The 11,685-nt window shown below is 42.4% G+C and overlaps 1 protein-coding gene across 1 annotated transcript; it reads left to right on the forward strand.

Moving 5' to 3' along the window:
* The first annotated feature begins 550 nt into the window (after nucleotides 1–550).
* csnk1e (casein kinase 1, epsilon) lies at nucleotides 551–10,445 on the forward strand. The gene is made up of 11 exons (XM_054598418.1): nucleotides 551–629; nucleotides 2,080–2,177; nucleotides 2,379–2,489; nucleotides 3,199–3,347; nucleotides 5,201–5,429; nucleotides 5,754–5,924; nucleotides 6,084–6,232; nucleotides 6,396–6,594; nucleotides 6,682–6,827; nucleotides 7,751–7,816; nucleotides 9,043–10,445. The coding sequence occupies exons 2-10, from the start codon at nucleotides 2,102–2,104 to the stop codon at nucleotides 7,781–7,783; spliced, it is 1,263 nt and encodes a 420-aa protein (XP_054454393.1). The 5' UTR covers nucleotides 551–629; nucleotides 2,080–2,101; the 3' UTR covers nucleotides 7,784–7,816; nucleotides 9,043–10,445.
* Nucleotides 10,446–11,685: the final 1,240 nt, after the last annotated feature.

Consider the following 11,685-nt stretch of genomic DNA (forward strand, 5'->3'; position numbering starts at 1 on the left):
TGCAATTACCTGCAAATCACCACTAGAGGGGGCTGATTCAGCCTAAACAATGAGTGTAACACTCAGAGCACCGACCTGCCCATGTCTAATGGTTCTGCAAGGAATTCATTTGAAAGTATTGATGTAGAAACATGCAGCTGCTTTAAGTGGAGGGTGTGAGTGCCGCTGGAGGCCGGGTGCGCTTCATTCATGTCTGCAAAAAAATCACCTCATCAGCAGCAGCGCTGCGGCTTTAAGACAATCCGGGCATCTCTTCAGGTCCATGGATGACATCATTGATATTGTCAATGGTGTAAACTGAGAGAGGGCAGGGAGGGAGAGAGAGAGAGAGAGAGAGAAGGATCTTAGTGTCTGGTTTCGGCGTTTTTCCTCCCCCCCCACAAAAAAAAAAAAAAAAAAAAAAAAAATCGTGACAGTGAGAATCTTTTAGAGACGCGGAGCTCCAGTCGACTCGGATCAGCTGTATTTTTTTATTCGTGTGTGTGTGTGTGTGTGTGTGGGGGGGGGGTATATTAAGGGTAGTGCGGGTATTCGGAGGTTATGAGCCGGCCGAAGCGTCCGTGTTTCGCTGTCCAGGGTCCTGAGTGAGACGGAGCCAGCGGTTCGACCACGGAGCCTGACATAACCCGGTGAGGAGGAGGGGGGGGGTGTATGTTGGCTAGTCAAGGTGTCTGGAGGCTTGTGTGTGTGTGTGTGTGTGTGTGTGTGTGTGTGTGCGTGTATATGTGTGTGTGTTTTGGGGTTAGACTAAATAGAGTCGTGTTGGGGGGGGGGGGTCCTACCTGTACACGGAGGGTGCGGTTATGGGAATTATTACCACATTTGATGGTCAGTGCGGGATGAACGCTGTGTGTGTGTGTGTGTGTGTGTGTGTGTGTGTGTGTGTGTGTGTGTGTGTGTGTGTTCTTCTTCTTCCCCTGCATTCAGCTACCTCCTCCATCCCCTCTCCTTTTGGTATCTGGGGCAACTGCATGAAGTAATTCTCTCTGATTATAAATATATAGTCTCGCCTGTTTTTTTTTTTTTTTTTTTGCAGTCCTTTGCAGCAATAATGGCTCTCTCAGTTTTGTAACACTGACAGTGTAGCAGCTCTTTGGGAGGCTGAGAGAGGAGATGAGCTGGAGAGACCTAAAGAGGTAAAGGGTTTGGTAATGTGCAGCAGTGGCTTGCTCTGCTTTTTCCCCCCCCTGCACAGTGTATGTGGACCGGGATGTGTTTTGGTCTATGATGCAGCCAAGACCGACAAAAATTAACTTAGTCAGCGTAGTGTTCATTGCCAAACTGGCTATTAAAACCTTAACCTCTGTCAAAAGAAGCCCCTCAGTCATTTCCCACTTTTAAGTCCCTATTTCATGGCTGCTCAGACACGTAGAACTTGGATGAGGAAAACATGACTCATTCGAAATTTCATCAGGGGATTCCAGTCAGAAATTCAGAGTTTATGCAAATCACTTGTACGCAGGACCAGACTCCCTTGGAGTGCTTTGGAAAGAGTGTGTGAGATGCTGATCCAGCTTTTCCCCACCCTCCAACCCCCACGTTTCTGAATAAATCATGTTATACAACTACACGCTTTGTTTTCCCTTTGCTCGTTCACTTCTTTTGCCCATGTACTTTATAAACACCTCATTGGCCGGCATCGTTGTCCTCTGAGATTCCAGAATTTATTGTCTCGTCCTCTGAAGGTGTAATGTCTCCAACTCAACAAAACGAGTCAGACAGGGGCAGGGTGGTTACATCAGGTCCTTTGTGTTGAAAATGTTTCGCTTCTGCAGTGGCTTTAGTCACATGAAGTTACTTTATAACTGGAAGTGAGCAACATTTTCCTGCCTGGTTCCAGTAATTCAGGCTGTACTACGTCACTACCTCGACTCAGTTATTGCACTTTTCATACTTTCTCATCTCTGCCGTTGAGTTTTCCCAAGCTTCTAGTTTCATTTTCTTTCATGATGCAGGTTTCACTGTTTCAGTTTAAAGTCTGCAGTTTGCACCACTGTCCTTATATTGATCTCCACTGATTGATGACAGCTTTGTGTGTGTTGTATCTGAGTGTGTGTGTGTGTGTGTTTACTCCCTCAGTGAGTTGAAAAGCTCAGAAGCCATGGAGGTGAGGGTGGGGAACAAGTACCGCCTTGGGAGGAAGATAGGGAGCGGATCCTTTGGAGATATTTACCTCGGTGAGAACTTGGACAGTTTGTGTTGTGTTAACTCGATATCGTGCATCTAAGTTTGCAAAAATGTGGATCTGACATATATTCCAGTTTTTATAATACTCTCTAAATAGATCTCACTCTTAAATTTCACAGGTCAAAAGACCCATTTATGTGTTTGAAATGACGGATATGTTGTAACTACATCTCATGCATTTCTCCTACCAGGCTCTAACATTGCTACAGGAGAGGAAGTAGCCATCAAACTGGAATGTGTGAAAACCAAACATCCACAGCTCCACATCGAGAGCAAATTTTACAAGATGATGCAGGGCGGAGGTAAGTGTAAGTGTATATGTTTCAGGGTTTTAAGAGCTTTACTAGGAGGCACTGAGAGGCAGTGAAGAGTTTAAGGGGAGCTAAAGTGTGTTTAGAGCTGGTGAGGGGAATGATGATGGGAATGTTGTTTAGGAGGCATTACAGTGCATTTAGAGACCTTTAAAGACGTTTCAGGACATTTGAGGGTATTTGAGGTGCATTCAGGGTCATTCAGGGACACTGAAAGGCATCTTTGACTGCACATAAGGAGCATTTAAGTCACTTCAGCGTTGTTGATAGATATTAATGGCCATTCAGAAGCATTGAAGCGTAGTCATGGCTGTTGAGATGTGTTGAAGCACAGCATGATAATGAAGGTAGAATTGTATAAGAAAACTGAACAAATATTTGTGACAATGAAATCCAGAACTCCAATGTTGGCAGACAAAACACGCATAGGTATGAGAATAAATACAATGTACATTACATATTATTATATTATAATCTTTTATATATCTTAAAGAAATTAATAAAATATTGAAATAGAAGCTGAGATAAATAAATACATAGTTGAAAAAAACTACAGGTTATGTAAACGACAGTGCAGTCCAATAAATTAAAAAGAGTGTGTCAGTGTGAATTGGTTGATTATAACCATTCTCAACCCTGTGTTATTATGCACTATTGTGTTTCCTAACCTGTGCTTCCCCCCTCCCTTCCTCCCCCACAGTGGGAATCCCGTCTATTAAGTGGTGCGGAGCGGAGGGCGACTACAACGTCATGGTGATGGAGCTGCTGGGCCCCAGTCTGGAGGACCTGTTCAACTTCTGCTCCCGCAAGTTCAGCCTGAAAACGGTCCTGCTGCTGGCCGACCAGATGGTGAGACAGACTGACCGACTTCAGTTCACACTGTAAAACTTAACAGTTCATTGGGGGGTTCCTGAGACCCAGAGCCAATCATGTCCCTCACACAGTCCCTCAGTAATAACTAATGACTTAAAGAGCTCGATGAAGAAGACTGTTAAAGTTCCCGATGGCTATGGTATACAGTCTTTATGAAGCGGCCTCTCAAGGCTACCAAGGAAAATATATATATATATAAACAGTGTTACTAATCGATAGTGGAAAGGTACAAATTAAATTATGACATTCCAATCCTCACTTTAGGGTAAGAAAGGTTAAAAGACCACAGTTGTGCATTATGTGCACCTTTGCTTGCACATAATGCACTGAAGTCAACCTCAGGCTGGGAAGTTACACAGATTTCAATAAAAGGATGTGGCTATTTTAAGACCGGAACTAAATGGATCATTTGAAATCTGCAAATAATTCCCATCCAAACCTCTGAAGCTTGTGTCCTGGCTCAAGACAAAGCTCATCCCCTCACTATCTCCGACCGTTCAGCTCCTCCATAAAAGTCAAATGCAATCTAGGACACGGAAGCCCCGCAAGACGGCCTAATCCCCGTCGCAGGGGTCAGCCTGTGGTGTTTTTCATGAGTCTTTAATCCCTCATATGTCATTCTCTAGTCTACAACGGGCACATTTGTTCTCTCATCCCATTTTCTCTTTGAAAACTTCGACCTCTTTTCCTAATTGCTCTTTCTGCTGATGTAACTTTTCTCCTCTCCTCTCCTCTCTTCTTCTAAAGGGGCAATAACTTAGATTTTAAACTGTCCCATAACACTAAATGACCTCTATATATCTACAGAAAGACTGACAGGGTTATTGATCGATACCAGTGACTCAACTGTTATTTCACTGGGCAATGAGACTTGTGGCCTTTATAACTCACTTTCGGTTTTGGACCAAGCAGTCTTTAACTTTGGGAATATAAATACTCCCAGAACTCTACCAACCAGGACCAGTACAAGTACTTTATTATCTGAAGAGGAGAAACTGTTTGCAAGACCCTCAGACCAAAGTACTCACTTATCTGTAAACAAGAAGAGAGATAAATTCTAAGTTTTTTTAATGCATTTGATCATGTTTTGTACCTTTATGGTAAGGATCAATCCATTCTCAAACAGATAACTGAATGGAATGCACCATACCCCACAATTGCACATACTGACCTACTGACCGGATACTACCCTTTTTTTTATAGCATACCAGCTTATAGGCAGCCGTTGACCTCAAATTTGGCACAAACATTCACCTGGACTCATGGATGAACTGATAAGAATCTGGAGGTCAAAGGTCAAGGTCACTCTGACTTCACGTCCATCCCATTCTCGTGATATCTTGGAAACACCTTGAGCTTCATATTTGGAAAAAATGTCCACTTGCACTCAAGGTTGAATAGATAAACTGATTAGAACTTGGTTTTCAAAGGTCAATCTGAACTCACAAAGCACATTTTGGGCCATAACTCAGGAATTCAGATGCTAAATATGAAAATTTCATACTAATGTCTAATAGGATAAAATGATGATGTTAGGCAGAGGCATTCAACAGCAAGGCGGTCATTTTAAGTTTTTATATGTCTATTGTGAGTCCTCATACTTTATGAAAGTGCAGTGCTAAATGACTGGAGCAAATTAATTAATTAAGATTAATTTTGCCCCTCAAGCCAGGTTCAAGTCTCTGTAAGTCCACTATCCAAGTATCCTGACACGAAATGACCAATGGGATTCCTGGAAGGTCTAAACCTAAAAACTCATAGTATACTTTTATGCTACTAATACTCTAATTAACCCCAACTAAATCCTGTTCCCCATTTCTCCGTTCCAGATCAGTAGGATTGAATATATCCACTCCAAGAACTTCATCCACAGAGACGTGAAGCCCGACAACTTCCTGATGGGGCTCGGCAAGAAGGGCAACCTGGTCTACATTATCGACTTCGGCCTGGCCAAGAAATACAGAGACGCCCGAACGCACCAGCACATCCCGTACCGTGAGAACAAGAACCTCACCGGCACCGCCCGCTATGCCTCCATCAACACCCATCTGGGCATTGGTAAGGCAGCATACACGCAGTGCTTGGCCTAGATATCACTGCAGGTGTTAATGTGTGTGTTCTGTTAACGCCACTGTGGTTTATGTGTGCGACAGCAGAGTGTCAGTAAAATATGTTGCAATATGCAGGTTTGTGATCAGAACTGGATTCTCCAAACTGCAGCCTCCTTCCTTGACTTTTCCTTTCTTTCTTCCTCATATCTTCAACCACTCTTTTTGTCTGCTCCTGACCTTTTTCTTCTTCTCCCCTGTCAAACTTTTTTTTTGCCATTTCTCTCTGTCCTCTTCGCTCCTCTTCCTCTCTGTTCTGTCTTTTCCTCCACAGAGCAGTCGAGGCGAGACGACCTAGAGTCTCTGGGCTACGTTCTCATGTACTTCAACCTGGGCTCTCTGCCCTGGCAGGGTCTCAAGGCTGCCACCAAGAGGCAGAAGTATGAACGCATCAGTGAGAAGAAAATGTCCACGCCCATTGAGGTGCTCTGCAAGGGATACCCATGTGAGTAAAGAGAAACAAAAACAGTAGAAAGGCCAATTTAAAGAGGACTTTTGCAAAATGATTGTCTCATTTCTTCTCGAATCAAAATTCTATGTTCCATGTAACATACTTGGTCAGTTAGGGTGATTCTGATTCTGATTGCTCTCTTGTGTTTCCCAGCTGAGTTCTCCACTTACCTGAACTTGTGTCGCTCCCTGCGGTTCGACGACAAGCCGGACTACTCATATCTGAGACAGCTCTTCAGGAACCTTTTCCACAGACAGGGCTTCTCCTACGACTACGTCTTTGACTGGAACATGCTGAAGTTTGTGAGTGGCTCGTCCACGCTCTGTGACAGTTATAGTCAGCAGAGCACTGTCAGCTTCATGCCTTTCAGAGGCTCGAGGTTCAAAAGATTTCCCATTGTTTTTTGGTCCTTTTTTGGTCCTCTCCAGCATACGTTCACATCTGTACTGTTCCTCTGTGTTTCAGGGGGCCAGCAGGACGGCAGAGGATGGAGAGAGGGAGAGGAGGGAGGGAAAAGAGGGGGAGGAGCGAGCAGGAGGAGGCCAAAGAGGAGCTGGAGGTCGCGCTCTGCCGCCTGGTCCGAACCCTTCGGCGGCCAACAGAGTCAGGAACGAGGCAGATGCTGCTCCATCGAACCCGGCAGCACGTGGGGTCCAGCAGTCAGGTCAGGATGGGTTCTGTGGTTTTTGGAAATACAACTGAAACAAACTGAAGGCTCTCAATTCAAGCGCGTGTTTGTCTGTGTTTGTAGGTAACCGCTCTCCTCAGGCGGGGAGAGCAGAGAGAGCCGAGCGAGAGAGGAAGGTGGCCATGAGGCTTCACCGCGGGGCCCCCGCCAACGTCTCCTCCTCCGACCTCGCTGCACGCCTCGACCAATCACGCGTCCCTGCATCCCAGGTAGGAAGATTGTGGCTTGACAGGTTTGGAACGTCTTGGTTGTGAAGGGAGTTGATCCGTTGCTTCAGCTGAGTGTGTTCGCGTCTTATTTATTAGGAAATCCATTCAGATTAAGGTGGTGATTTATAGAGCACAGTGCAAAGAAGGATTCTATCTTGAACTGAATGTTGACATTGCTGGATTATCGGTTATTCTTGCCACTTGTGTTGATGCTAATTCATTATTCATGATGCCAAATTGCAAATATTGGAGCTAGGAAAATAAGAAACATAATCTACTCATAATTACCACCACCGATATATTGATGTAAAGAGTTGTTGTTGCTGTGCAGTTTAAATCTGACATGATACAAACAGAGTAGACTAATCCACCAAGGCAGGTTTATATATAATTTGTAATTGGACTCTCTCCAGTGCTCTTTCATTTGTTAGGGATCATGTCTGCATCCTGCAGTAATGCCAGCCATTCTAAATATCCAGACTGTCTTTATATCACTTCTCAAATAATCCCACATGCAATAATTTGGTGGAGCTGTTCCAATTCCAAACAGATACAATCTCAATGACATTGTATAGTCGGAATTTTCGTGAATAAATTATAAAGCAGACAAACGTTTGCATATTATTCTATAATCTTGACACTTGGTAATTATTCAGATCAGTAGCCATCCACAGATTGCAGCTGTGAATATTGAATATATATTTTTTCTAATTTCGTCACTGTTGTGATATGAAGCCTGCTCTTCCTGGTGACACTTTTAACAGATCACAAATATCAATATATTTAACTAAAATCAAGAACTATGAAAGCTTGCAGGATTTGGGGCATGGAAGAGCTCAGATTTAAAATACAGTGTATTCTTCAGGTTTCTGTCTTTTCCCTTTGATCCGCTTCAAGCTTCTCATCTTCCCCCACACTCTCAGGTCAGTGTGCCATTTGAACATCTGGCAAAGTGAGGTACTCCTGGCTGACCTGCAGGTCAGTGGCAGGTATGGACATGTCTTCCCCTCTCTCTCTCTCTCACACACTCACACACACACACACACACACACACACACACACACACACACACACACACACACACACACACACACACACACACACACACACAAACAAACAGCATGCTTGAACAGCTATCTATGTCTTTTGTCCTTGATGACCCCTGACCCCCTTACCCTTTATATACATGTAAAGAAAGAAATTGTTGATACTATGTAAAAAAATTTTTTCATTTCAGTGATTCAAAAGTATAAATAATAAATAATCAAATAGCCAAAGTAAAAGGAGATAAGGAGGAACATTTAACATGACATTTTTGATTAAGTTTTTTTCTTTCTAGAATTGAAAAAGTTGTCCTTGTAGAATGGATGTTGCTGGTCCAACTTGCTGTTGCAATCTTATAGGATGCATGCATGTCTGATTGGATAAAATGATGAAATAATGACATTTTGGACAGACGTGGATGTAAACTGCAACATGACTGGTTGGAGGAGGCATGCAACCGCGAGGGGGTTGTCCAAGTATTGATTTAGCTTTTCTGGAAAATCTAGAAAATCCAATTTGTTTTATTATAACTTGCAGTAGGTACTCGCAGTCTTGATGGTCTGCATTTACAGGCTAGGTCTGGTGATATTCTATATTTTTCTTATTGTCCACAAATCCCATAAAAAAACAAACAACAACAACAATGATCCTATTAACATTAAGTGAGTACGCCTACTATATCGTATTCATCTGTGCCATGGAGCTCCATTGTTGTCCAAAAACTATTAAAACATCAATGTTGACATGTTCCTTCATCACCGTGAACTCTAGTTTATTTTAAGTCGATCCCTAAGACACAGCCCTGCTGCTGTCGATATAAAATGGATGTATATAAATAAATACTCACTAGGGCATCTAATTTGCTGATGAAAATAGTCCCCAACAAATGCACTATTTCCTCCTATTTGAGTGATGTTTGTTAAAAAAAACAACCAGCAGTGTTTACTTGCGGCCTGGTTTAAGATGAATGTCTTCAATAGTTACTAATGGGCTTTGGGCTGAGTGCCACAGACCAGGTAAGGAAGTCAGAATGTATTGAGAGACAGACTAACGCATTCCTTATCATTTCATGGGATTTGTTGACACAAAACAATATAGAATATTTCTAGTCCTTTCATTAACCCACAAAAGTGACATTTATCTTCCTTGTTTTCTTTCTTTGTGGTTTCAGCAGCTGCAGGGTATCAAATACCCCTTACTTTACAAATGGATGAATGAAAACATGAATGAGTGGAGGAGGACGGGAGGAGCAGGAGGAGGCGTTGCAGGCCCTTAAAGGGGGGGATGGAGGCCATCCGTGTGTCTGTCAGTATGCTGTGTGAACAGTGGTGACCAGGAAGAGCCGAGGGAACATTGAGATGATGGAAAGCAGCGAGACAAACAAACTCTTAGCTGGAACTGGTTGGAACTGCTTTTCGGGATGTGGCCAGAGGGGGAAGCGAGCCAAACAAAACACAGGTTCCGCCCCTTTCTTTACTAATATTCACCTGCAAATCGACTCAGAGGCTCAACTTGCAAAAAAAACAAACATCAAAGTGCACAAAATGGACTAAATTTCACTTATTCTGTGGTTAACACCTGTGATAAAAATTGTAAAAATCAACTATTAACCTGCTACGAGCTACATCCGCTGCTTATGGTGTTCTTGATTCTGAATAAATATGTAAACAACTATGGAGACGAACACAAAACAGTAACAGATAAGATGGGAGAATACTTGTAAATGGACCGAAGGGAGGATCAGAGGTGGGGAATAAATGCGAGAGTGTCTGCAATGAATTTGTGGATGGGAGCGAGGCTGCTTTTTGTCAATACGTGTCAGTGTCTGTCATTGTGTTACTGTCTCAAGTGTTTGTTTTGCCAATTAGATTTGCTTTAGAGAGCCTGAGGGATGGAGGAGGGGAAGGTTGACTGTTGGATTAATTACCCATGAATCATAACAGAAGACCAGTACCCAATTTAAAACCTACTTTTCTTCAGCACACTTGTTACTGTCTTGCCTATGAGAGCCTGACGAGGGCAACATGCTCGCTGAATGTGGAAAGGGAAGGAGGAGGACGACGGCTGTGTGTTGGTGACAGAATAAAAGGGAGAGCCATGAGGATTGTATGATATGATAACGCCTTAGTCCAGCTTGTAACTCCAGGTATGAAAAGACTTGAGAAAGTTAGAAGATCTTGGTGGTGAACAAGTCTGGTGTTGTATTTTTGATCATTACTTTTGCTTTTTTTCTGTTTTATAAAACATGTAAAATGTGTAGATACCTTTTTGCCAGATTGTGACAGATTGTTTAACGATTGGGGGCTGGAGAGAAGAGTACTGTTTACTTCCTGACAGCCCGAGAGGGAAAATGTGAAACGGACATTTGTACCACTAACCTTTAGAGTCCGCCAGAAGTGTGTGTTTTGGTTTCCACTGAGGCGGGCAATGACAGAAAGGTTCTTGTTAATATACATTTTGTTGTCAGGATGGACTGATGCCACTGATGGGAACGAGCTGTCTGATGTCCTGTACATTTCTTTACCATGCTTCAACTTTATTACTATGATATTTGTGTATATTTTCTGAATCAATAAAAATATACACAGCTTATACAGACTTCTAATATTATGTTTCAACTGATTGCAAAATATTTGATCATTAATATTTATTATTATATATTATTATTATATTATTTTTTGAATGGCACCTACCCATTAACCCCTTGAAATATATTTTGAATATTTCAACTTGAAAATGGTACACACACACATATATATATGATATTCTTAATACACCCAGACACAAGACAATATAATAACACACACACAAATACAATTATAAAAAGAGTAAAACCAAATAGATAAAGGGAGGCTCAAATATCATAAGACAATTTAGCCATTAGAATACAAATTACACTGCAAGATATGAGTAGTTTAAGTTCTTAAAAGGTAGATATGTGGTGCATAAAAACTGAATGGTGCTTCTCTCTGTTTGACTCTGGGGACAGAAAGCAGAAGACCTGTCCCAAACAATCTGAGAGTGGATTGTCAGGGTGTTTAATAAATCTAAACATTTTAAGTCAGATTCATTAATGTCACCTTATAATTAGGCCTATATGTTCTGCAACTTGTATTACCCTAAAACTCAGCATATCAACCTCGACCATTTGTTTTTGTTAAAACGTGTTTCTGGTGAGCGCCCCAACTTTATGGAAGCACATTAAAAAGGCTGGAGTACATCTTTAAAGTGATCAAAACATAAGTCCTCCTCAAAAGTAGGCATTGAATGTTCTTGCAAAATGTAAAACAAAGCTTGAACAAACTTGCATTGGCTGACTTAAAATTGAGAATAAAACATAACAAATTGCCAATTATTATCATGGTGAGTACGTGTTGGCCACGCAATCTGGAAGTCATAAACAAATAACTCATCTATGTACATCACCCACATTCACGAAGCCTGTGCTGGATGGCTGAACCGAGAATAGACCCGCGCATGCGCAGTGTTCGGTGAACAAACTCCGCCCACTTCCGGGTTAATAATGGTTAACGGCGTGTGATTGGCTGAACAGGCTCGTCCTCACGGTGTGGGCGGAGCTTCTCTGACCTGCAGCTAATCCGACAGGGATTGGTTTGAAGTCAGCGGAGTGGAGAAAAGGGGAATGACGGAGTCCACTGTTTTAACTTCAGAAACACGGACATTAGACAATAATAATGCACAGAGGAGTACTAAAAGGACAAAATAGAAGTTGTTTAACACGAGAGTCTAACTTTGGAGGTGAGTGTTTTTGGGGTAGACGCAGAGGTTGACGGAGGAGTCCGTCGAGGACTCA

This window comes from Anoplopoma fimbria, chromosome 5 (genome assembly GCF_027596085.1).
Source record: "Anoplopoma fimbria isolate UVic2021 breed Golden Eagle Sablefish chromosome 5, Afim_UVic_2022, whole genome shotgun sequence".
Taxonomy (NCBI): Eukaryota; Metazoa; Chordata; class Actinopteri; order Perciformes; family Anoplopomatidae; genus Anoplopoma; species Anoplopoma fimbria.